Source organism: Dasypus novemcinctus, chromosome 10 (assembly GCF_030445035.2).
Source record: "Dasypus novemcinctus isolate mDasNov1 chromosome 10, mDasNov1.1.hap2, whole genome shotgun sequence".
Taxonomy (NCBI): domain Eukaryota; kingdom Metazoa; phylum Chordata; class Mammalia; order Cingulata; family Dasypodidae; genus Dasypus; species Dasypus novemcinctus.
The window spans coordinates 70,808,374-70,835,556 of record NC_080682.1 but is presented as its reverse complement, the minus strand read 5'-3'; the positions used below and the strand labels follow the sequence as shown (position 1 = coordinate 70,835,556).

Here is a 27,183-nt window from a genome sequence, read left to right as displayed (position 1 = left end):
GCCCATATTTTGTAAATCATTGCAGCAGAGGAAAGGACTATGTTTTGGAAAGAATGAAATTATAATCCTCTCTTTTACTTACTAACTGAATGACCTTGGGCACTTGATTTAATCTCCCTGAACTTCCATTTCTTCACTTATAAAATGGATGATGTTATTTTTTATTGTGTTGATTAAATAAGATATTGTATGTAAAAAGTCTACCAAACCATCTGTCAAATAATAGGGGCTCAATAAATGTTATCTCTCTCCTTCATACCCTAGGAGTCCCTACCCATCACTCCAATACTTTGCTCATTGCTATCTCCATTATCAGAAGCATTGACATTCTTACAGAAGAAAGATTAGTGAATGTGAAATGAGACTCAAGAAGTGTTGTAAAATATGCTCATTTTTAATCTCATTTCCAAGGATAACCATGTTTTCCTTCTCTTTTCCTCTCCCAAACAAAATTAAAAGTTCCTCTTTACTGGGTTTTCTGTTGCTCCTAAAAGATACACTCCAAAACCTCATTATTTGTTGGCTTTTTGACCTACCTCAATCCTCATATGACATTATAATATTTTGATAACCATTGTTCCTTGTGGCCTCATTTACCCTCTCCACTAGTGAGGAAACAGCATTTATTGCATTGGGAGAGGGCAGATAAAACATGGAACAATGATATCAAATAGAATTCCAAACATGTTTTTCAAAACTTTTTTTGTGGTTTTGTCTCTTGTATAATTCTGAAAATTTAGCTCTGCATATTTTGAGTGCATGTCTGGAAGACTCAGACCATAGGATAATACAATTAACCACAGAATGAGCAAGAGGCATGTGATGACATCAGAGCAGTCCTTCCAAGAAAAGGAGGTTAATTTTTTATCGGGGATGGAGAAGCACTGGATTACAGAGGAAGAGAGTTTACATGTGAGTGGAAGTCTGTTCCCAGCGTTACTCCTCCTTGAAATCAAACTCTAAAGAGCTCATAGGAAATTCTCCATAGGTTCAGGCATTCAAAAGTAGAGGTAACTAGGAAACTTTTGCAACACTTCCCATCTGTAACTCTGAGAAGGGACAGTCACAGAGAATGTCCCATACCATCATGTAGATGTTGCAGCCGGGCAGGGCTCAGGAGACAGAAGGCTTTAGATTCCTCATCCCATGTCTCCTTGAGTTTACTTAGCTTCATCAGATCATTGATAAGATATGAAAATTTCTTGCAAGCCTGAGAACCGAGAGCCTGAATGCTTAAGGATATTGTACACATGGGGAACCAACAATAGCAGTGAGGGGATGGATGTTCCAAATTGCAGCCTCATGAAGGATGTGACTATTTCTCATGGCATTGGTACTACCAGTAGCACCAGAGGTGTGGACATATGCATCAAGCAGTGACCACCAAGCTTTGCATTCACAGCCTATGCCAAGAGAACAGATACGTTACACCAGTCAAATAGTGCCCAGAGGTTAGAGGTCCTTCCCACAAGAATGCCAGGATGACATGCAAAGCCCTCCTGGGCCGAGATCACCTGTAGAATACAGGGACAGATGGGGGAGTGTTTATGCAAAGAAGACTGAGGTTTAAATCACAAGAAATTGTGTTATCTCATAGTCAAAAAATCAAGTTTTCCGCCATCAGCAGCAATTATGCTTTGAGAGCTAAGCTTTGTTTAAGTTTTAGGAAAATAAAATTACAACTTAAAAAAATTATGATTTACAATGTAGTCTGCAATTTTAAAGTACCAGGATATTTATTCAAGAAAGAAGAGCTTCATAATTTCCATAGATCCTCTTATTTGCAAAAATAGTAAAGTAATAGTAACCCATCTCAGAGAGTTGTTATAAAGACTAAATGTATTTGTATATGCAAAAGGAAATGTTAAATAAATATTAGCTATTTTCTTATCATTACTGATTATTCCCAGGACTATGTTGATTTTGATACAGCAACTTGCTGAGCAAACCCGAAACAGGATAAACTCAAAGAAATCAAATTTCTGAAAACAAAAGAAAAAGCAGCAGCAAGAGAGAAATAAAATCTTACCTATAGGGGAAAAAGCATTCGAATGATACATTTTTCATCAGAAAATCTGGAAGCCAGAAGGAAGTGGCACAATGCCTTTTGAACGCTGGGAAGAAAAGAAATGTTAACCTCAAATTCTGTATCTGGCATAGTTATTCTTCAGGAATGAAGGAGAAATAAACACATGTGCAGAAGGAGGAAGAGTAAAAGAATTTGTCACCAGCCTGATTATCCTAAAAGAAGGGCTAAAGGACTTTCTTGAATATTTTGCTCTTAATTGTTTTACTGAAGGAAAAGGTAGTAATATTCTTATCTAATTGAAGCATAGACCAATGAGAATTTACCCAGTTGTTCAGAGATAGTGTTAGCTCATAAAAGTAATTTATAAAAGAAAACCATTAAAAATTCTTCCCTTTATCTCCATAGCTACCCTTTAGTTCCCACACTATAAATAAAATCATTCTTTATTTGAATCTTTTTTAACCCTTAACAGAATAGTAATAACTTTAAATTGTAATATTTAGTTGTAATTGTAATATTCCAGTCACAGAATTAGACTCTAAATACGGATATAATACCTTTAACCACTGCAGAAACCATATTCTTCAAATATCCTGACTTAACTAACGTCTATAATGACAAACAGTGAAATTATTTTGAATGAACCAGGGCCAATTTGCTGGTGCAATGTACAAGGTCCAGTGGTTTCCAGCTATAATTAGAAAATGGTGCCTGCTCTCAATTAGTTTTGGTTACTATAGTAATTCCATATGCAACCTATGTGTCCTGACTAGTGAACTATATCATGCATCTTCTGTAAATTGCTCTTGTTAGTCACATGCAATTTATTTTATGTTTCCAACAACAATTCAAACCAGCAGCGTCAGGAACACATGTTTTTGCAATTATTGGAAAAGCACAATAAAGAATGTGTACCTCTCATCCCACCCCTACTCTTGGCTCCTAATGTTAAAGTAAACCACTGAATATTTTTAAAAATCATTTAAAAATATGAACGTGATTTTATGTTTTCCTGTTGTTTTTTTAAATTACAAGCTAAAAAACATACTCCCCCTCAGCAAGAATATTTATTACAAAATTATGATATCTCTTTATCCCTAAAAAAGACTATAAACAATTTACAGCCGTCTTGTTTTTCCTATTAGGTATTTTGATAGCCAATTTGATAGTGATAGATTATTTGAAGTTTGATCTTAGCATTCAATGTGGATTAAAATTCAGTTAACATTTTGAAGGTAACTACAATGTAGCTGGGATTAGCAAAGATCTTTTACCCATTCTCATCCTTTAATGCCTCCATATTCAGTGAATGCTAATAGCATCCTATTTTCTTATTCCATCTTGGCACATTATCAATGCTCATGAATATATGCATAGCCTCAAACAGAAGACCTTACAAAAAAGTATTGATAATATGTCAGATTCTTGGTATAATAATGAATATTTCAGCAGCCTATCCCACAGAGCTTTGAACAATTATAGAGAGTAAAACTTCTAATATCAATCTGCATATATATTTATAATTTACATATTGCTTTCCAGACTTATTTTCTTTAAAAATTGAAAACTTTTATAAGGTAAAAAATTTATGAACTAAATAAATTGGTTTGTAATCATTTTTAGCACATTAAACCACAGTTCAACATATAGTAGGTATCAAATGTTTATTGAAAAAATGAATGAGTAAAACTTTACAACACAAATATAAAGCTAAAAGTTTATATAAAAAGCAAGGAGGCTTGGTTTGTAGTGAAAAACAAATATATTTGCCTTAGAATAAATTTACTTTCAATATTGACAGGCAAAATCCAAATTTCAAATACTATGACATATCTATCCCCAACATTTACGGTTTATCATAGACTTCATTCAGAGCTTGATGATCCTATTTGTATTATATATAAAAATATAAAATATAAATTGATTAGTCACATTTTATATCCCTATGCTTATACTTCTGAGTCACTGCTATATAAAATATTTCTAAGATTTAAGTCCTGATCTTCCATGAAATAAAAGGATAAAACCACAATAGGACTTTAAAACCCTGTAAGCTCTTCTAAACTCAACATCTTTCCCCCAATATTAAGAGTAATGAAGCTCCAAGAGACAGTTGTATGCACATTAATTATTTTAACAATTCAAGCTACTTTTCCTTAGGGCCACCATATTTCTAAGCCAGAAGGCATTCCTTAGCTCACAGTGACAATTAGTATCTGATAAATGATTCTATGTCCAGACTTCTAATATAGTGATTGATCATTTCCAATGAATTCCTGAGAGAAATCAATGTTTTTTCCCTAAAGCATTTACATTAATTAATTTATGTTAATAATGAATACCCTGTATCCACAATTTGCTAGGGAAGTTAGACCATTCTATGGCTGGTTTTATTTTAGAGCTTTAGTGTAATATACAGTTTAAGAGGTCCACAAATGTATAAAAGCACTGTACCAATGAAGTAAAACTAGGCAATTTAACCACAGAACTAGATGTTGACATTGCTGAATGTGGATCTGACTCAAATGTAACAAAGTGGCTTTGGAAAATGTTTTAGATTGTGGGTTGTAGCTTGAAAATATTACCATCTACAAACTCTTTTTGTTTGGATTTATATTCCTTGCAGTCATATTAAATGACTTATATTTCTTAGAGATATGACCCAGGGAATGATTCTCTAATCAACTACTCACTCCATTCCTTGCCAGAGATTTTCTCAGAATCCTTATTTAATGTCCTATTTTATTTTTAATTTTTTTTAATTCATTTTTTTAAAAATATTACATTCAAAAAATATGAAGTCCCATTCAACCCCACTGCCCCCACCCCCCACTCCCTCCACAGCAACACTCTCTCCCATCATCATGACACATCCATTGCATTTGGTAAGTACCTCTCTGGGCATCACTGCACCTCATAGTTAATGGTCCACATCATAGCCCACACTCTCCCATGTTCCATCCAGTGGGCCCTGGGGGGATCTACAATGTCCCGTAATTGTCCATGAAGCACCACCCAGGACAACTCCAAGTCCCAAAAACGCCTCCAGGTCTCATCTCTTCCTCCCATTCCCCGCACCCTATTTTAGATTAGTGGATGATATTCATTCAATAATTGTTACCAGGCATGGTGTGACAGGTTGGACATTCTTTGGTAAGCAAAACAGAAGCAGTCCTGCTCTCACCGACCTTATAATCTAGTAGAAAAGACAGACCCAAACAAACTACAATTTATGTACAAATGGGTGGTCTGAAGGAAAAAAACTGGGTTAGTTTTTTTAAATAGAGGTCTTAGGGTGAGAGGATGAGAATTAAGCTGAGAAGTGAAGGACCTGGGTGAGAACATTCTTGGCAGAAAGAATAGTGTAAACAGAAGTCCAGGGACAGGAAAAGGCTTAGCCTGTTCTAGAAACTAAAAGAAATCCTGTGTTCCTGGAGTTTTGGAAAGGAGAGTGGCAGACGATGAGCCTGTCAAGGTAAGTGGGGGCTATACTTTGAGGATCTTCTAAGGCAATAAAGAATGGAAATTGAAAGTCACCATAGACTGTTAAGTTAGAGCATGAAATCATAAAATTTATTTCATAAAAATGATTTCACTCATTCATGTGTTCATTTAACAAATATTTCTTAAATTTTCACTTTGTACTAAGAACTATATTCTTGGTGTATATTACTAATCAAAACAGACAAAAGAATCCTATCCTAGAGGAGCTTACATTCTGGAAGAAATTTTAAAAATAAACAAAATAAATACACATTGTGATATATTAGTAGGTGATAGAAATTGCTATAGAAAAAACAAAGAATGGAATTGCACAAGGGGATCATGAATGAGGGTGGTGAAACTGGGGAAAGTCTGGTGGTTGGGGACATTGCTATATTAAATAGATTATTCAGAATAGGTCTTAAAGAAGTGAGAGTTGAACAAAAACTTGAAGTAGGTAAATGAACTAATTAAGCAATAATTTGGGGAAGAGTTTTCCAGGCGGGGAGAATGACCATAATGCAGGAGCAAGCCCAGCTTGTTCTAGGAACAGCAAGGAGCGCAGCATGACTAAAGCAGAGTGACTTAGGCAGAGAACAGGACACGAGGAGGTTAGAGAGGTAAAAGGGAGAGTGTTGATCATACACGGGCTTCTCCACCACTGAAAAAACCCTGAGAGAAATGAGTAGCCAGTGCAGAACTTTGAAATGAATAACAAGACCTTTCTTAAATTTTAAATAACCCTTGGCTACCGTGTTGGAATAGATAGTAGAGAGAACAAGATGAAAACAAAAAGAGATGATTAAAAGGCTTCCTTAAGAAAAGAAGATAAGCACACAAGGAACAGATATTGAGAGCAGACAGCGAGAACAAACAATGCAGGGGGGAGGGAGAAATAAGTAAAGGTTAATCTTTAAAAAAAAAAAGTTATCTATTGCACGGAGGAACAGGTGTAGCTCAGTGGTTGAGCACTTGCTTCACATACAAAAGGTCCCGTCCTCAATGCCCAGTATCTCCTGAAAAATAAAAAAAATTTATTGCAGGAATTCAGGTAAAATATGATGGAGGCTTAGACTAGGGGATTAGCAGTAGAAATGGTAAAAACTGGTCAAATTCTGGGAATGTTTGGAGCATTAAACCAATAGTCTTGCCCGATTATATGTATGAGGACAGGTAAAGAATCAAGTGTGCCTCCAGGATTTTTGGCCTGAGCAACTGGAAGGATAGCCAATAACAGGGATGAGGCTGTAGATCAAGCAGGTTTTGGATATGTTGAGTTTGCATTATCCAAGAAGTGGTATTCAATATGCTGCTGATATACAAGTCTGGAGTTTGAGGAAGATGTCCAGGCTGCAGAATATATAATCATCAACATAGTAATGATTTTAAAGGCATGGACTGAATAAGATCATCAAGAAAGTAGGTATATATAGAGAAAAGAAACAAAGACTGAGCCTGGAAGGACTCCAATATTGAGTTTATTGCAATAAGAGTTTATAGGCCACTATACATTTTCTCAAACCTATAAAATTGTGCAGGGTAAAGTGTATAAACAATAATGTAATAACTATAGTCCATGGTTAGTAGCAATGCTTTAATATGTGTTCATCAATTGTAAAAAATGTACCACACTAATGAAAGACGTTAATGTGAGAAAGTGTGGGAGGGGGGAAGAGGTGGGTTATACAGGAATCCCCTATATTTTTTATGTAATATTTATGTAATCTAAAGCTTCTTTAAAAATAAAAAAAAGTTTACGGATGAGAAAGAATATAATAAAAGGAATGACAATGGAGGAAGGAGGAAACCCAGGAGAGCATAGTATCCTGGAAGCCTAAGAATAAGCAGGTGAAGGGAATCAACTGTGTCAGAATTTACTACTGGATTTGATAAGCTGGAACTGAGAACTGACCATTGGCCTTAACAATTTGGAGTACTCCGTCTGTAAAAGGGCAACTCTGCTGTAATTAGAGGATTGATGGGAAAAGCGTAACTAGAATGGTCTTAGAAGAAAACAGGAGGAGAGTAATTGAAGACAGTAAATATAAACAATTTTTTCAAGGAGTTGAACAGTACCAAATAGTATCAAATAAATGAAGCAGTAGCTGGTAGGTGAAATAAGGGCACAAGTTTAGTTTGTTTTGTTAAGGTGGTAGAAATGGCAGCATGTTAGTATGCTGGAGATGAAAGAGAAAGAGAATTACTGGAGTCATTTCCTTGAGTGGGTATGGAATGAAATCTAAGTAAAAGAGTAGAAAATATTTACCATCGAAAATAAGCAGAAGGTGAAGTGTGCTGGTAAAAAAGGTTATCTTGGAGGGAGCAGTGAAAACATGCATAATTTTTAAAAAATTTAATGCCTCATCCATTGAGGCATTAGTTCTCTTCCAGTTGCTTCAGATTTCTCAGTGAACTTGAGTCAAAAAGCCATTACTCAGTTAGGTAGAGAATGGATTGTAGAAATGCAATAAAGGAAGCAGGGAAACCAGCTAAGACAATTGCAATGATCTGAGTTATAAATCAAGATCCAATCCAGGGGAAACGGACTTGGCCCAGTGGTTAGGGCATCCGTCTACCACATGGGAGGTCTGCGGTTCAAACCCTGGGCCTCCTTGACCCGTGTGGAGCTGGCCCATGCGCAGTGCTGATGCGCGCAAGGAGTGCCCTGCCACGCAGGGGTGTCCCCCACATAGGGGAGCCCCACGCGCAAGGAGTGCACCCCGTAAGGAGAGCTGCCCAGCGTGAAAGAAAGTGCAGCCAGCCCAGGAATGGCGCTGCCCATACTTCCCATGCCACTGACGACAACAGAAGCAGACAAAGAAACAAGACGCAGCAAATAGACACAGAGTACAGACAACCGGGGGAGGGGGAGGGAATCAAATAAATAAATAAATAAATCTTTAAAAAAAAAAAGATCCAATCCAGGGAATTTTAGAGAAGAAAAGGGGCACTTTAATAATTATTCCAGGACAACAGACATAAATTTAATCCTGAGCAAAGAAGAAGTTATGGCCCCTATAGCCTATACTAGGGTGATGACAATGGTGATGGAGAAGAGGAAAACAAGATTAATGGAATGGATATGGGGATTAGGAGGGAAGGATTCAAGGATTAATTCCCAGTTTGGGGCTGTTTACTAAGTAATACATAGGGATAAACAAACTTTTGTGGGAATAAAAAGAATTCTGTTTGGACTATGTTTGATTTGGAAGGCTGTAAGACATTCAAGTGGAGATGTTGGTCCTGGCATACCATCATGAAGTTCTAGTGGACTGTCTGAACTGGAGATATAAACAGACCACTTGATTGCAAAGAGGTAGAGTTTAAAACTTTAGGAATGGATGAGATCATGTGGGATGAGAAAGTAACACAAAAGAAGAGACAGACTGTCTTAAACTCTGAGAAATCCCTGTGACAGTTTGAGATTACTTTTTGCAAATCCCCAAAAGAGAAAGATTATGTTTGTAAACTGATCTGTTCCTCTGGGTGGGATACCCTTTGGTTGTATTACACTCAGTGAGGGGCCTCTGATTAAGTTTACTTAATAAAACAAATTTAGGGCTTCTAACTGGGCTAAGTCAGTAAATTATAATTCAGGCTGAGTCCCCTGATATCAGCTTTGGGGTTGGTATAAGCCGCCACCCACTCAAAAAGACACACTGGAAGAGAAAACCCTATGAATTTTGATCTTGAGGCCCTTGGGGAGAGATGAGCCATTCACTTGATAGTTTGCAGCTGACCTTGGGAAGAAAGCCAAGACTGACATCGAAGGCCTGGAAAGAAACGAGCCCCAAGCCAGGGAGAGAGGAAGCCCTGAGACACAAGCCCTATGCCAGCTTGCAGCGGAGAGAAAGGAAGCCCAGAGAGGAAGGCTGAACCCTCACAGAGATAGCGACCATCTTGCTTCAACACCTCGCAACTGACTTTGGTGAGAAAACAACCCTGAGATGGACTCTTTTGGGAACAAATACCATTTATAAAAGCCCACAGATTTCTGATACTTTGCATCAGCACCACTTTGGCAGATTAATACAATCGCCAACATTTAAGGGTTGATTATGGAAGAAGGAGCCAGAAAATTGGACAGAGAAAAAGTAGCTAAAGTGATAAGAGGAAACCAGGGGTCATGTAAATAAATAGCATTCCTAGCCTGGTTTTAAAAAGGAGGAAATGGTTAACAGTGTATAATGCTGCTAAGAGATCCAGTAACTTAATATCAAAAAAGTATCTTTTAAATTTGGCACCATTGAGATGATTAGTGACCTTGCAAGACTTATTTCAGTGGAGTGTTGCAGGCAGAAATTTGGTTAGCATGGGTTAAAGGGAAAATGAGGGCTTTTACTTCTGGCAAAGTGGTGACTAGTTATTCTGTAGAACCCAAATGGTTTGAAACAATTGGATTATTAGTAAAACACATATTTTAATGCCTTGGTGGGATTTTAGGAAATAAGGGACCTTTCCAAGCCACCCTGCCTGTCAAATATATAAATAGAAAACCAAAAGCAAGATGAGAGCAGGGTGCAAATGGGATTTTGATACCATGCTTGGAGGAAGCCACAAAGTAGAGAAACAATAGAAAACTCTTGAATTAAGCAAGAGAAACTGATAAACTGATCCCAGGCTAGGGGTGCTCCCTATTGTAGGCTAAAACAACTGAAAATCCCCTCACAGAGAATGGATATCCTATTTAGACCCAGAGCTCAATCAAAGAAACAAACACAAATTAAGACAAAGAGAGCTGAGAAAAAGAAATTAAACATAGAAAAATCAACGAAAATAGAGAGCACAAAGTAGGATATTAATGACAATAATAGAAAAAAAAGGCCTTAAAATATTCACTACAAAATAAGATTCAGGGAAATGGACTTTGGCCCAGTGGTTAGGGCGTCCGTCTACCATATGGGAGGTCCGCGGTTCAAACCCCGGGCCTCCTTGACCCGTGTGGAGCTGGCCATGCGCAGCGCTGATGCGCGCAAGGAGTGCCGCGCCACGCAAGGGTGTCCCCCGCGTGGGGGAGCCCCCACGCGCAAGGAGTGCGCCCGTGAGGAAAGCCGCCCAGCGTGAAAAGAAAGTGCAGCCTGCCCAGGAATGGCGCCGCCCACACTTCCTGTGCCGCTGACGACAACAGAAGCGGACAAAGAAACAAAAGCAGACAAAGAAACAAGATGCAGCAAATAGACACCAAGAACAGACAACCAGGGGAGGGGGGGAAATTAAATAAATAAATAAATAAATCTTTAAAAAAAAAAAAAAATAAGATTCAATTCATTAAGATGATATAACAATTCTATATTCATATGCATATCATAAAATAAGTCAAATACATAATATAAACATTAATAAAACTTCACGGAGAAATTGATAAAACCAGTGGGGGATTTCAACATTACTCCCTCATTTATTTGATCAGACAGACAATAAATAAATCAAACCTAGAATAACTGAACAAAATATTATCAAAGTTAACTACTTTTAAAAACATATATAGAATTTGCACTCAACAATTGACCCCCTATTTGGACAATAAACAAGTCTCAAAAAAGATTTGGTGTAAAACTATTTTCTCCTGACCAAAATGAAATTAATTTGGCAAAGAATAAAACATACGTAATTTTTAAAAAATGTAATGCTTCATCCATTGAGGCATTAAAAAAATGAGTCTAAATAATTCATGGATTAGAGAAAAATCATTGTTACATATTTAGAACTCAATGATAATGAAAACATAACCTATCAAAACATGAGACTTTCAGTGAAGTCAGAATTTGGAGGACAATTTAAATGTTCATATTAGAAAAAGAAAGTTAAAAATTAATGAGCTAAATATGGGAAAAATACAATTAGTGTAACCTATGGACTATAGTTAACAGCAATACTGCAGTTTTCTTGCATCAATGCCAAAGATGTACTGTATTAATAGAGGGGTATGTAAAAAACATGCCAAATGCATACTAGCGGTAATAGTCTGATATTATCTTATTATCTGTAATAAAGTTCCACAACAGTGTGGTAGTATTGGTGAAAGAGTATTGTATGAGAATTCTACATGTGCAAGATTGTTTTGTAAGTTCACATCTTCTGTAATAGAATAGAAATACATTATAAAAAATAATATATATATTTTTTTAAATTAATGAGCAAAAACTAATGAGCAAAAAAATCAGGTCCATATTTTATTAGAGAAGAATTCTACAAAACTTTCAACGAATTGATCATTCCAATCTTATAAAGCCCTTCCAGAAAATAGGTAAAAAGGAATACTCCCTAACTCATCTATGTGGCCAATATAACCTTGACATTAATTTCAAACAAAGGAAATGCAAAAATGAAAAATTATACGCCAATCCCACTTGTGAACTCAGAGTCAAAAATCTAAACAAAATAGAAGCCAGCCAAATTTAAATAAATTAATGCATCATGACTAAGGTCACTATCCCAGAAATGCAAATGTCCATTAACATTAGAATAAACAAAATAAAAATAGAAAAACACCTCAATATTGTCATCTCATTAAATGTAGAAAACACATTCAACTATTATTTATTAAGGACTTACACTGAAAGAGGTTGCTTATTGTTTTTACTTTAATTTAAAGGTCTACACATAAACTTGAAAAAAGTCGGTAACTAAAAATCTAGAAATGTTATGTACACTTTTACAGCTATGGAAATAGCAAACAAATGACTCAAAAAATGGAAAGGAATAAACAAAAATGAAAATAATCCTGGCAGTAGGATAATGGATGAGGTCCATCTATTGTATTTTTCCTCTAACATTGTTACTATTTGTCCAGTATAATGTATTTAAAAATTAAACCCCCCACCTTCTTTTATTTTTAAATTTTATTTTAAGGGTAAGTCTTAATGTAATGAGTTCTGTTCCTATAAGTTTTATGTCTGGTCATTTTCCATAAATACTGATGGATGAGGTATGGATTATATTTTTAACCATTTATTTACATATTTATCAATTAAACAAAGAAAAATTAATGAATCTGCCTATGTAAAATCTGATGTTATAACTGTTTACAACATCATTTTTATATGTATTATCATTTTATCCTTTAATTATGGCAACTAGGTAGAAAAAGTGGAATACTTCCATTTTAGAGATGAATAAATTCTGATTCAGAAAGTAAAGTAACATGATGAAAGTCATACCAGTAGCTAATAATCCACATTTAAACAAAATTCAACAAATAAAATGCAAGGCCCTATGTTAGTTTTGGGAATACAAGAATGTTAAGTCTTTCTAATTCATTAATGGTTTTCAAATCACCCATCGAGCTCCGTAGAAAGGATTTCTAGAAAGGATTTAAGTTGGAAAAATCAAGATCCTTCTTGGCTTTGTCACCTAAAAGGCATCTTTTTGATAAAGCATTGCCCAAATCTCAATTCATTTATTAATAAAGTTTGAAGCTTATAGCACATTGCCGTATTTTATAGTTATATTGAGACTCTCCTGAGATGATGTAATTGCAGGAATCTGTAAACCACATGGCACCATACAATGCAAAGCCTTGTTTATTCACTAAAAGCTAAATCCTATTAAATTTCCTAGAATCAAAACCGTGAATTTCACTTAACAGGCAGCCAGTGCATCAACATTCAGATTTTACATATTCTGATATACTCAATTAAATAGGCAGAGGAAGGTCTAGCACAGCATGAGGTATTTGTCCTTAAGATAATACTAACAGGAAACACTACAGATATGCAGTCATCTTATATGCTGGCTCAAGAAAAGCTTGAATTTATTCAATTTCCCATTCTTTCCCCTTTTTATGCCTTCTGTCCTATACTTACATTCTTAAAGAGATCATTTACTATCTTAAGTGGTATGGTTTCAAGTCCTTAATTTTATTTATAAATGAAAGTGTACAGACCTAGGGTTCTAAATCTTGTCTCATTTATTCACCCATTTGGAGTGAATATACCAAGCACTGTGCTGGGCTCTGGGAAACATTTTATTTAATCTCTCTTAGCCTGTATCTTTATTTGTAAGACTACAGTTTGGAGGTGAATACTGAGTAAGATAATATATGTAATGAACAGAGAATGGAGCCTAAAATTATACAGGAACTTAATAAATGCAAAGTATAAATATTGATTTTAAAATGTCCTCTACTTAAACTTATACCAATCTTTATCAGCTTACCTTAGTTTCAGATATAGCTGCAGAAATGGGGACAGTTCTGAAACTATCATTCTCTGAAACTAAACCTAATATTAGGACTTTGCCTAGGTATAATTGTTTACTGGGTTACTTTTCCTGAAAAAAAAAAAGACTTATGTAACTGACAGAAGAAAGGAATTGCCTCTCTTCTTGATTAGTGGCAAGTGCAATCTAAAAGCTCATCTATATGGAATAGGGCTAAAAAATGAAATTGGACCACAGGAATAAGAATGTGCTAATGTAAATCCACGCTCATTGAGAAAAGTGTACTTGCTAGTGGAACAGTAGTTCACCCCAGGTTTTACCACAGAATGAAAAACTCTACAAGATCACTTAACCTTTTTACTCTAATTTCCATTCTCAACAGTTAGCTTCCTGAACCAATTTGTCTCCTAAGGAAACTAGCTACCTGATTATGGATAAAATACCTTTCTCTCTAAAAAGTTTTACCCCCTAATAAAAATGAATAAATTGCTTAGGCTTGGTTATTCAGAACCACTGGTGAGCACATGGGTAAACCGACAAAATTAGGTTCCTACAAACATTAAAGAAAAATTCTCAACTGTTCCCATAGGTCAGACACCAAGTAATAAAGAAGTTCTACTATTTTATTCAAAACACTTTAATACATGAGGCAACTGTATCACTAAGACTGCAACCTATTAGTCTAGTTACTAGTGGCAGAAACAGCACTAAAACCTGTGTCTTCTAAGGTGGACTTTTATTTTTTAACCAAATGCTAAATTAATATCCACACGCACATATTTGCATATAGCAAGCTTTAAACAGTTATTTTTGTCTGAATCAATAGTTTAAATTACTATTTGGTCATTTACTCTCAAAGAGTAGTAATTTACAAAATGAGAATCAAACTTTCTGAACAGAATTTTAATACATTTTGAGGCTGGTTAACTCGTTAGAACATTAGGTTAATAGGGCTTACAGGCCAAATAGTCCAGTTAGTTTTCAAACCAATATTTCTAACAAAACATGTTAAAGGGAAGTCTTCACTACTAAGAAAAGAAAAAAGAAAAAAAAAAAAAACACCTATAAAAGTAAACTACATGAATGATATTAAAAGTGTATATTTGGTCTGGGTGTTATTTTTAGCTGCTGTTTTGTTGAAAAGTACATTTTTTTAGCATTCTTAGAAAGTGGCCTTTTAAAAGGCCTTTGCTAGTCAGGCTAAAAGTGGGATACTTCCAAAGTCATCTCCTCCATCCAGAACATAAATGGCCAATTTACTTATTTATAACTGGAAAATAAACCATTGAAAATTGGCACCTATAAAAATTGTATTTTGGACACATGAAAGTATAGTAGATTTGGTGTAAGAACATCAAGGTTTTAATTATGTAAACCATATGTTCAAGAGATCAGTTAACATAGCGTTGGCCCTAGAGAACTGGGACCTGAGCTGAGACCCAGAAACTGTCTTTTTCCAGATGAAGTATTCCCAAGAGCTAACAACAGGTCTGTCCAGATGCTAACACCAGGGACTTCAAAATCTCCATCCTGCGCCTTAGAGGACTGCAGGGCAGTCAAAACTTCATCTTTCAGAGGTGGAGGGGCCTGGCAGAGGCTTTGAAACTTGTCGTACAACTCCTCCCAGGGCACATCCTGGGACTCGGCTGCAATCCACGTGCCTTTCTGTAGGTCGTAGTGCAGATGTCGACCCCAGTCGGTTAGCAGGCTCAAATAGACCCGGGAGAGTGCTGGGTGACGGCCTGCCACCGAAGCTAAAAGCCCGGCAGGGAGGCGGCGGCAAAAGGCGGCCGTGATGTCCGACTTCCCCAGAAGCCAATGGACCAGCTCCTGACTCCCCTCTCCGGTTGTTCTGGGACTGCCTAGTCCAAACTCGTCTTCTTGGGACCGGACAGACGACCACGGCAGCAACAGCGCGACCGCCATCACCTTTAGGAAGTGGTTCTGAGGCAAGCGCTCCCACAGGAGGCTGAGAAACCTGCTGGGGCCCTCGGCTTCGGCCTTCCCCACCTCCTGCAGCCGCTCCAGCAGCAGCTCTGCCTGGGTCTTCATCAGCGGATCCTCCTGAAGGACCGGGTTCTCGCTGTAGCCGTTGAAGCGCAGCATGTGGACGGCGGACCGGCGGCGGGTGAGGCCGGCCAGGCTGTCCTGGAGCGTCTCCCGGTTGGCGTCCGGGTGGCCAGGGCCCGGAAAAAGCTGCTGCAGCAGGTGGTGGTAGGCGGCAGGCCCGAGGGCCCGGTTCTCCAGCAGGCGCAGGGACAGCAGGAGGTCACAGCGCCCCAGGGCCTGGAAGTTCGTCAAACCGGAGGCTGGACCGGGCCCCGGACCGGCCTCCAGCCTCCACTGGCGCTGCAGTTGCCGCTCCAGAGCTGTACGAACGCGGCCACGGCGGCCAAAGCGCCGGTGGACGTGGCGCAGGTAGCCAGCCCACTGCAGGGCCCGCCGCACCGTCTTTGCGTCCCAGGTGCTAACGCTGGTCGTGCGGGAGACCGCCAGCACCTCAGCGAAGCGCTCCAGGTGCTGCAGGAGCGTCTCCATGGGCCGCGCTAAGCTCCACTTCCGCTTTCACCCAGGGGACCGCCACTCTCTGCGGGCCGACTGGGACGTCTGTTAGAGGATCCGCCTCTGTGCGACGCTATTGGACAGAGCTCCTATCAATCTGAGTGCGGCCTTAATACGGGTTCCTTCACCCTGGGAACCAAACTAGTTGCTACGGTGTGGCTCGCCGCTGTTGCTCCAAGTGCGCTGGGTGGAGGGGGAATAAACCGAGAGCATCCCCGCGAGAATTCCGCGAGCCGTGTGTGAGACGCTGTTCGTTATAAACGTCCCCGCGCTTCCTTTCGATTTAAGAATGCCCCACGTAGAAGTTTTCTGAGCTTTTCCTGGAAAGAGGATCTGTGTTGAGGTTTATCATAATTAGGTAATGCCGCTTGGAATGGGAGATCGTTATTAAATGAAACTTAAGTTCAATTTGGTAAAAATGGACTGTCCTATTAAATAATGTCAGACTAAATGGTGGGTCTTCACAATGCTTTCATTATTAGAACGGAAACCCAGGTCAATTTAAAGAAAATAATAAACTTTAATATCAATATTTTATTTAAAAATTTAAAGGAATTTAAAATTTTATCTCAAAATAGGTAGCTTGGTTAACTTATTTCGAAAAAAATAACTGATTGAAAGAAATGCAGAATGGCATTTAGCAAAACTAAACATGGTTTTACTAATGACTGCGGAAAGAGAAAGTGAGAAAGAGTTGAGAAGAGAGACCCATTTCTGGATTTTCATCTGACAGTAGTAAACAACACAAGACAAGACCTCTGAGCTTACATCCATCCTGTTAATTTTAGAGGATGCAAAGGATAATGGTTGAAACAGTTTGAGTATAAACCCTTGCACTGTCCTAAAATCCATTTTCTGACTTACTGAAGTCAATAACATAATAAATCTTGAGCTGAATTTCTTTCCAGTTCTCAAAACAGCCAAAATTAATCTAAAAAGTAAGCAGAATTAGTGTTTTCTTTTAACAAATAGAGGAAGAGGAAAAGAAATTTACAAGAGAGGGAGAGTCATTTTTCATTTACTGAAGTGTGTTTACCAGCACCTTTTAAAACATAAAAAAAGCAATGGTGCTCATGCTGTTAATTCAAATTAATTATTTTATTTTTATCAGCCTAAACTCTAACTTGGTTCATAACTAGTTATTTTATTTCATCCTAAGGAACCATGAATCCTAATATTCTTTGTCTTGGCTACCAGAAAACAGAGCCAAATATGCAGCCTACCTTTAGTAAATGCACAGGATTCACTAATCCATTCATTCATTTATTTTTATATTGAGAACTTATGTCACAAAAACAATGCAAGGAACTTGGGATTTAGTGGCAAATGGAATAATCTTCTTTGCCCTAGTGGAGGAGTTTGTATTCTTACAGTTAAGGAGACATTAAACAAGTAACCTCAAATGTGGTAGGACTTAATGGAGGAGGGGCACTACGTCTTAGGGGCTAGGGAAGGCCTCTTTAGAAACTGACTTGTCAACTGAAAGCTGTAGGCTGAGTATCAAGAAGAGTGTCTAAGGTCAAAGGAGCATCTCAGTTGAGAGAGCCCAACTCATTCATTCAAGGTAAAAAGTCTACTAAATTTGCCTTCAGTCCAGGATTGGGGTGAGAGCATATAGCAAGAACTGTGCATACTAACTTCTCCAGCTTCATATCTTTCTATTTTCCTTATCTATTTAAAATTTCATTTTTTTCTTAAATCTTTGCCTAAGCATTATAATATATAAATTACATGCATATTTCACATTAAATAAATACATGTCTATGAAGTTTTTCTCTATAGAAGAAAGAAAACCTAGAGTTTTGAACATCTCCTCAATGCTCCATCTAATTCAACAAAGGTAATATTAGAAATTCCTACTATGAATAGAGTACTATGCATTGAAAGGTGATTAAGACAAGGTGCCTTACTTCAAGAAACCTACCATCTTGTGCCAGTGAGAGGAGGGCACAAAAACACTTAACTATAATGCAAATCAGATTTTATGAGTAAATTAGGACAGAGGCTTGACAAGTCAAATTTCAGGAGATTTTATGAAAAGATGATCATTCATATCATGGGAGTCAAGCAACATAAGCAACCAAGAGTCAGAAAAAGAGGATTTCGCAAAGAACCTACCTCTTAGAGTCCTGGTGAAGATTAAATGAGATAATAAATGTAACATGCTTGGTGGATATTTCTGTTTATATTTTAGCAGCCATTTCACCACCACCACCTCCCTCATTGCATAATAACCCTGCATTTTGGAACACTGATCCCAGCTCAGCTCAGGGAGTGGGACCTGGTAATTTGGAGCTGATCATGATAATCTGTCTTTTTCTTAATTTAGTCATTTAGGAACCCATTCTTAATCTTTCAATGTATCAGTTTTAAGCCTATCAAGTATAATGTTTCCTCATGGCAGAAATTTGTTTAGAAATAGTCAGGTGACTCAATTCCAATCAGTTAGGCCTAGAGGATTCAGAGAAAACTTTTCTCATTCATCATTGTGAAGCATAAGTATTGGCCAACACGAATAGACAGCCATAATAGACTGTGAGTGTGTACTTGCTGGATATCAGACATGCTTAAGAGATAGTTTCTCTCTTCCTCTGATTGTTGTTATGAGGGTATAAAAGGCCCAAAGCCCCCACAACCATCTACTTCCCAGGGCCAAGAGAATCTCAAAATCACAAAGCAGAACACATAGGATTAAGATAACCCTCAAACTAGCCCTGTTTAGAATTATGTGACCCTATGTATTTCCCAATTGTTTTTGCCTGTTTCATTTTTATTTTCAGTTGCTTTCACCTTAATGCCCTCAACTGATACAAGCCCTTAGAACAGTATGTGGCACATAAAAATGCCCAATAAGCATTGACTGTTGTTATTATATAAGCCTCTCAATCACAACATCTTCCCAGATCTCCCGAATCCATTGCTTCCCAATATAACAGAGCCAACATAACCTTTTGTTGTGGGCAATGGTGGAGAAAATTTTATCAAAGACACAACTTGCTGCTGCAACATTTACTCCTGGTCCTGAGAAGTTTTTAATACGATTTTGTTCAATGGCATATTAAAACTCGAAAAATAAGAGTTGATTCCAATCTCCAGGTTAGGTCAAAACTTTTGGTCATTTTAATATATATGTGAGAAATTATAGGTCATTATGAAATGTATAGGCCAATAACAATTATTCTGATATCTCTTTATTCTCCTCTGAATAATGTCGTATTCACGTAACAGCACACATTTCAAATCTATGCTTGTTGAAATAAGTTTTCTTTTTCATAACAATAGCAGAACTGGATTCCCCATCCTTAGGCAGAGCAGACACAGGTTTTTCCCCTCATCCAAGAATCTGCTTCATTAAACAGAAAAGTTTCAACTGTTTTTACAACTCTTGGGGCAGATATTATGGAAAATGATTATACCTGATTGTGACTCCATTACCTCATTCAAGCAGAGCTAATGGTAGGTCTCTCTATATTCTTTCACAGCAATAATAAATAGCTAGCTGGCACAGTTTTAGTAAAGATTTTCTGTAGAAATTTTGAAAACATTATATTTGTCATTTGTTGCAACAATCTATATTCTGTCTTTCTGAGAATGGGTAATATAGATCTTAATGGAATATACTTAAGTAAAATAGCAGTAACAATTTGCCCATTTCAATTGTTTCCCTTAAAAGGTAAAAAAAATAATAATCAAATGGATGATAATGAATAGAGGATTTTACACATGTAAAAGAAATATGACACAGGTTTACAGAAAAAAAAATGGACTTGTCTTGCATCATATGATATTACAACTAGACCTGATCAGACATGAGAACCCTATACCAGATCTCAAAAACACTAAATTTACACCAAATAGGAGAAAATATACAATTTTTACATGACTGTAACTAAGCAGTCTTTCGTCTGAAGCTGCTCAATCAGTGTAGAGGAGAAAAGGTTACAACTCTCCACCTGCGATGTGTTCTACTTAGGCCTTAAAGCATCCAGGGAGATGCCGAGAGTCTGGGATCATTACTACGATGAAAAGATGTCTGAAATCCATCCTCCTTGGACATGCTCTACCACCTGGATATTTATTCAGTGGCTTGAGAGAATATACATTGCAATCCATCAAGGACAAGAGACCGTGAAATTAGTGGAAGAGTTCCAAGTGCCCAAGGAAGACAGAACATAGTCCTTTTGAATTCAAAGGAAGGTTTAAAGGAATTCAGAGGGATTAAAGGATGGAGTTTCCTTATGGGCACATAGATGATGGCCCCAAATTGCTGTCTTCACAGATATCAAATACCCCTTTTCATTTGCAGTGTGTGTGCTTTTAAGTGGCTCTGTCATTGCTTGTGCATTCTGCAAATTAGAGCTTCATCCAAATTTCTAAACACTTGATATGAAAAAGTTTATTTGAATTCAAAATTCATTTCCATCATTATAGTGACAGTCAATATTATATTGCATTTATAAGGAAAGAAAAATAACTTTTCTTTAAATGTAGTTTCATTTCTTCTACATTTTAATGAATATAAAAATAGTTTACCTATCTTATTATCATTTCTGGTCAATGGTGACCCTTAAGAATATGAAGAGAACTTCATTAAAAAGTCTGATCAAGAATTACAATGAACCATTTCAAGTATAAAACTCAATATTAAGAAATTACATTTGTAAAAGTAAGCTTTGTTTTTTTCTCTTTAAACGCTTCTCTGGTTGAGCAGTTTTGGAAAGGGTTGGAAGGCATCACTGCTAACCTCTAATAAAGGCATTCCACCACAATTAGCTAAGGAAAGAGGAAAAAAGAAAGGCCACTGTGATTCAAATTTGAATTAAGTTTTTGAAACGAGGAGATAAAGAAATTTATTTGGCTAGTTATTCTCCATTTGTCCTTCCCTCTCCATTCCATCCAGTTTTCCTTTTTCCTGGCTCTATGTAGGGCGTGGCCTGGTACTTACTGACTGCAATAAATGTCAGCCTAGTTCCCTGCCCTCAGGCTTGCTGCTGAGTTTAACCAATGAGAGGCATTAGCAGATTCTGCTTCTACTTAATTCTCTGCTTAGGCACCAGAATTCGAGTTCCTTCCCTACAACACAGTTTTGTAAGGCCTCTGTATGGCTACCCTGTAATACCTAGTCCTCCCTGCAGCCCTAGGGGACTCCTGCTGTTGTTAGCTTCTGAACACTCTAACATACTTCAGTGGTTGCCTTAACCCTGCCCATACTCTGTAAATATTGCTCTATTAAATTATCTTCTAAATACCTGCTAAGTGTGTCTTTTTCCTGCCAGGACTTTGATTGACAGTTTGTCTGAGTTCTCAGCCATGCTTATAATTAATGTAGGCTTTGAGACATAATATTATCTATCAGTATGTGTTCACGGAACGGTGAGTAATCCAGTGCCATGATCTTCAAATACCTCTCATTGTCATACAGTGCTGACAATCTATGACAAAGTCATTATTATGATGATAAATGTAAAATATACGACAGAACAATGTGAGGTGTTTTCACAGAGGTAATTCATTCAGAGAAGGAGAAAAAATATGCTTTTATGAAATCATAGTAATGTTAATGGTAATTTTATGTTTTCTTAATTTAGAAAAATTAAAGCATTTGAAACATTATTTTGGATACCTACTTAAATATATATACATATATATTGCCTATATATCTCATATTAGTGAAATCCTTAATTCTGAAAATCTCTCTACTGGTGGAGGAAATGACAGTGATATAGCCTGTGCATTAAAATCAAAATTATTTCCAAGAGTACCTAGTCTCCAAGATGGCCAAATAAGTAATAAAGGCCCTACAGTCTTTGAATGTTCAGAAGGGATGTGAGACTGAATGTGTATTCAGGGCTGCCTCCAGACAATGTGGAGCTATGCTAATCCAAACTGGCTTGGATGTGGAGAATATGTAACTCACCTGGAGGAAATAACCTATCTGATACTAAGATCTGAAGAACCTAACCAAAGGTCTGTTTACCATCACTGTTAGTCTTCCTAATCCTATATCCTCTGTATAAAAGGGTCTGGAAAAGGCTGTTCGGGGCTCGGTTTTTGTTAGGACAAGAGTCCGCCGAGCCCGGCCAGTCGAAATAAACCAACTTCCTTCTCAGTATTCTCTCGTGTCCTGGCCTTCGAAACCGCGCCTATCCGAATTTCTCCACTACAACAGAAGTGTTTTTAGATGGAACTAGAAAAAATCAATTGGTCCCAGATTGTGAAGAATTCTGTGCTGAAGAACTGAATCTGTGTGCATTTGGCACTGAGAAACTATTGACAATTTTTGAGCGTGAAAAGGACAATCATATCTGTGTTATCAAGCAATTTAGAGAACTGATTGTAGCCAGCTGGAACAATCTTATGGAGGCTGACTAGAAAAATATGGTAGTAGTTCAGGTGAACAAACTGAGGGTCTAGCTAAGGGAGCAGCAGAGGCTCTTTCCCCTAGTTGATGTAACATTAAGTAGGGGTGATGAGAGAGTGGTGATCAGGTTTGAAAATTCTTTCTAAAGAATAATCAAAGATTACTCTGCATTTCCTAGTTTGACTGGGTGAAATCTTTTTATCTCTGGGTTGGAACTTGGGTTAGTATTTATATGAACTGAAAAATCTCTTTTGAAAGAGAGAGAAAACAACACATATATAGTTGAATTTAATTTTCCTTATTAATACTCTCACTGAGTAGCAAATATGGTGAAAAAGGTATGATTTCATCTTCATACTCTCTAGGATCCTTTAATAGGTTGAATGATATGAACCAATTTAGACATGTTTTTAATTTTAATCGCATTCCTGGGGGTTATAAGCCCATTGTGAATAGGTTCTCCTGAAAATATTTAAAATTAAAGTGTGGTCCAACTGAATGAGGTGGGCTCTTAATTCAGATTACTGAGGCTTTTTAATGAGATAGCAACACAAAGCCAACACAAAGCCAGAGTGAGAGAAAGTCATGGGAAGGGGCCTGAAGCCAGAAGCCAGTGGAAACCTGGAGAGACAGGAGAGGACATGGCCATGTGACAGGAAAGCCAAGGAATCCAGGGATTGCTGGCCAGCCAGCCAGCATGCCGCCAACACTGGAAGGAAGCAAGCCTTCTACTCTCTGAAACAGTAAGCCTATACATTCCCATTGTTGAAGCCCACCCATTGTGTAGTAGTTGTCATAACAGTTCAGGAAAAACTAAGACACATGTCCTCATCTAGGACTTTAGATAATTGAATAGATGATTAAGGAGTACCGTGTTAACTCTGGAAGACATCCAGATTGAGTAAGAAGAGAGATGGTTTATTTAAAACAGGTTAAATTAAAAAGAAAGAACTTAAACAGAATTTCTTCCTTTCCTTAAAGAATTTTTTCCCCATAACCTGAGTATTTAACTTGATACTGCTTTCATTTTACCACCTTGGATTTCAATTTTCAGAATCTTGCTCACATATTTGAATTTTTACCATTGGAAAAGGCTCCTCTGACTTTTATCATTTATATATTTTTCAACTGCATGCATGTTTTGAAAAAAAATCTATATCTAAAAAGAGACAACAGCAAAATTTATATTGACATATTTTATCTTGAAACTATATAATAGTAAACATTATATACATATCCTCTGTGTATATGGATCTATTTTTATAGTGGTTAATGGAAGGAAATTCCTAAGAAGAACTAAGTTTATTTTTAATATTTTATTTTTCTTTTAAAATTAATGGTATTTGTTCTAATGTCCAAACCAGAGAGAAGAAAATATGAATCAAGTCTCTCCCTTTACCTTTGAATTGAAACTTGGATTTCATGTAGGAGAGTTCTGTAATAATGTCTGGATGTCTTTATTTTTTATCCCACAGTTATCAGTATATTACTATATGGGTACCTGCCAGGAAAGACTTCTTTTCGGTTCAATAACTTTTTAAGTGTCTGTTGTTCCCATTTTCAAATCTTCAAAACTTTTATGTGGATTCTTTCAGCACATTTTTTTCATTATTTCCCAGCCTTCTTTTTTGCTGGATGGCTGAAGCTTCCAGACATATAACCTAAAATGTCCTAAGAGAATTTATATATAAAAGAAATAAAAGCAAGGAAATGGAAAGCAAAGAAATATGTACATGTATAATACATGTATACAGACATCTAAACTCATTTAAAATTTTCCTTAAAAATATAATAGTTGAATTTAATTTTCCTTATTAATACTCTCTGAGTAGCAAATATGGTGAAAAAGGTATCAAGAAACTTTCTTGTTAATAACTTCCAGACCTAATCTTAGTTCTTAGACTCTCTACCAGTCTGTTAATATCGTTAATGTTAAGCAGTGCTTTCCCAAAGATTCCTAGCATTTCAAAATAAACTGGCTAAAATAAGTCAAATAAGTATTAAAACAAAATTCACAATATCACAGAGACATTTTATGGGAAGGTAAAAATTCTTTCTGGTAATGTTTTTATCGGTTAAATATAAAATTTAAATATAAAGTAATGTCTTAAAGGGAATATTGCATCAGAGTTGTGGGAAACACCCCGTTTGAGGGGAGAAACAGGTGTTTGAAGCCAAGACTGACCTAGCTAATAGTTTCTGTCCATTTTTTCTTTTGATTACATTAATGAATGTTGCAATTTTCTGGCAGCTTACATATCTTAATTTAAACCATTCCAGTGGGTTAAAACGACCATTTCTTGTCTTAGAATATGGTATGCCTTAATCTTTCCCCTAGTGGAAGGAACTTTGGTGTTCATTTGTTTAATTGATGCTATAACTTTAAACCTATAAACAATGCTAAATTTTTAAAGTAAAATATTTTGTTAGCCAAAAACGGTAATTTTTAAAGTCCGGTGTTCTTAATTTTTGCTAGTTTTACCAGAATTTTCTGTTTATGGTGTTCTTGGTTTTAGAAAACAATGTGAAGGGACAGCCAGCAAGCTGATGGTGGAGTGAGGAGCTCCTAGAGTCAGCTACAGGGCAGTTAGCAAACACCCAGAGCTCTCTGGAGCTAGCTGAAGCACCTGTTTGGGGGCTCCAGGAGATCAGAAAAGTATCCTGCAACATCCTTGGGGGAGTGGAAGGAGGAGACTGCCCATCTGCAGAGAAGACTTGTAATTAGAGCGCTCCATGCCCCGGAGGTTGGTGCCCATCCTCTACTGGAGGAACAAACCACCTTAAGAGCTGTTCTGTGGCTGGAATTGAAAGCTCCACTTCCCAAAAGTGGGGGGGAGGAAGCGATGGTTGGGCACCAACTTCAGCTACTGATGAGTAAATTCAGCGGGCTAAAGTATAATCCTGAGAACAGCTAAACTTTGAGCCTGTCCAAGTCAGAAAGAGGCCAGGAGCCGCCTTCTCAACTCAGTGCTCGACACAAAGGGAAGTGGGGTGGACTGAAAATCTCAGTGCTGGTGGGGACCGGCTTCTTTCCATCCAGGTCAGATTGCAGCTCTAGCCGAGGCCCCAGCACCACCTATATTAGGGAGGAGTCTGCGGGGACCTGGCCAGCCTCTCCAGGAAATTACCAGCCAAGCCATGGAGGCCAGTGATTATCTTACTCTGGTGATGCAAGCTGCACCAGGAGCTAGTCTGTGGATGGAATTGGAAGCTCCCTGTCCCACAAACACGGGAGGAGGAGATGGCTGGCTGCCGATTTTGGCTACTGATTAGTAGACTCAGCTGCCTAAGGTATAACCCTAGGAACAGCTGGGGTGTGAATCTGTCTGAGTTGGAAAGAGGCCAGTGGCAGCCATTTTGACACTGACCCCAGCCTGAGGGGAAGCCAGGCTGACCCAAAATCACAGTGATGGTAGGAACCCATTTCTTTGACCCAGATCGGCATGCAGCCCTAGGCTAGCCTTCAGCCCCACCTCTGGCAGGAAGGAGAATGGCAAGCCTTTTACCACCCTATCGAGTAGCTTTAGGTACCTTTAGCTGGCACAAACTGAATAATAAGAAGTCTAGCAGGGCAGCTGTGGCCATCTTGGACCCACACTGCATAGATTGCTGCCCACACCTGCAGCTCCATCCCCGCCCCAGACAAGGGAGAAAGGGGCATGAAGCTTCATCAGTCTCTCCGGGCAACTACAGTCTAGGCCTGCACAATGTGGGAAAATAGCTTGAATTTGAATGTGGGAACCTGGCTTGAAGTTGAAACGTTTCCATTATGCAGATAACAAGTGTGGGCTCAGAAACACCAGCCTTGACTAGACGGAATGCTGTCTGGTCAGCATGAAAATTGTTTGCATATGGAGACAGTTGCACTTTGTTATGGCCCGCTCCCTAGCATTGCCAGTGCTACAGCTTTAATAACAAGCAGCCTTGAAGGTAAACATAGAAAACTACTGGTTTGTAATTTCTAATAAATATGTCGAGGCTCTCAGTACCAGAAGCTGTTGAGTCCCCTGGTCCCATCTTTATTTCCTCTCTTGTGTCTTTCTTTCTGTCCTTTTATTTCTTCAGTTCTGTGCTGCCTTCCCTTCACGCAAACCTATTGCTGAGCTGGTCTCAGCAGCACAACTTGGATTATTCCACACAGCTGTGACTCTGTCCCTACCTCTGGCAAAGAAAAAAGTTGGGAGAAGTTTCATCAGTCCCAGGGGCAATGAGGGCAGCTGGGGCCTCCACAGCTTATAGCACCAATTATATCCTTGGCTCCTACTGCACAACCACCAAGGGAGAAAGGGCAGGAAGCCCTAAACTAAATAGAAAAACTGCACCTAGAACAAATACTCTAGTAATCTGGATGCCAAGACACCAACAAAAAATTACAACCCACACCAAGAAACAGGAAGCTATGCCCAGTTAAAGAAACAAGCCTCCAGATGACATAAAGGAGTTGAGACAACTAATCGTAGATGTTCAAACAAATCTCCTTAATAAGTTGAATGAGATGGCTAAAGAGATTAAGGATATTAAGAAGATACTGGATGAGCACAAAGAAGAATTTGAAAGCATATATAGAAAAATAGCAGATCTTATGGGA

General features: G+C 37.8%; 2 protein-coding genes across 2 annotated transcripts in view; one reads left to right on the top strand and one right to left on the bottom strand.

The window, feature by feature from the left end:
- Nucleotides 1-10,780: 10,780 nt before the first annotated feature.
- On the bottom strand, nt 10,781-16,392 carry FANCF (FA complementation group F). The gene has a single exon (XM_004482443.5). The coding sequence runs from the start codon at nt 16,208-16,210 to the stop codon at nt 15,068-15,070; it is 1,143 nt and encodes a 380-aa protein (XP_004482500.1). The 5' UTR covers nt 16,211-16,392; the 3' UTR covers nt 10,781-15,067.
- Nucleotides 16,393-23,269: 6,877 nt separating this feature from the next.
- GAS2 (growth arrest specific 2) overlaps nt 23,270-27,183 on the top strand; it is a 183,197-nt gene continuing 179,283 nt past the window's right edge. Inside the window, exon 1 of the mRNA XM_058305634.1 lies at nt 23,270-23,338. The gene's annotated coding sequence lies outside the window, so the exon portion shown is untranslated. The remainder of the gene's footprint in view (nt 23,339-27,183) is intronic.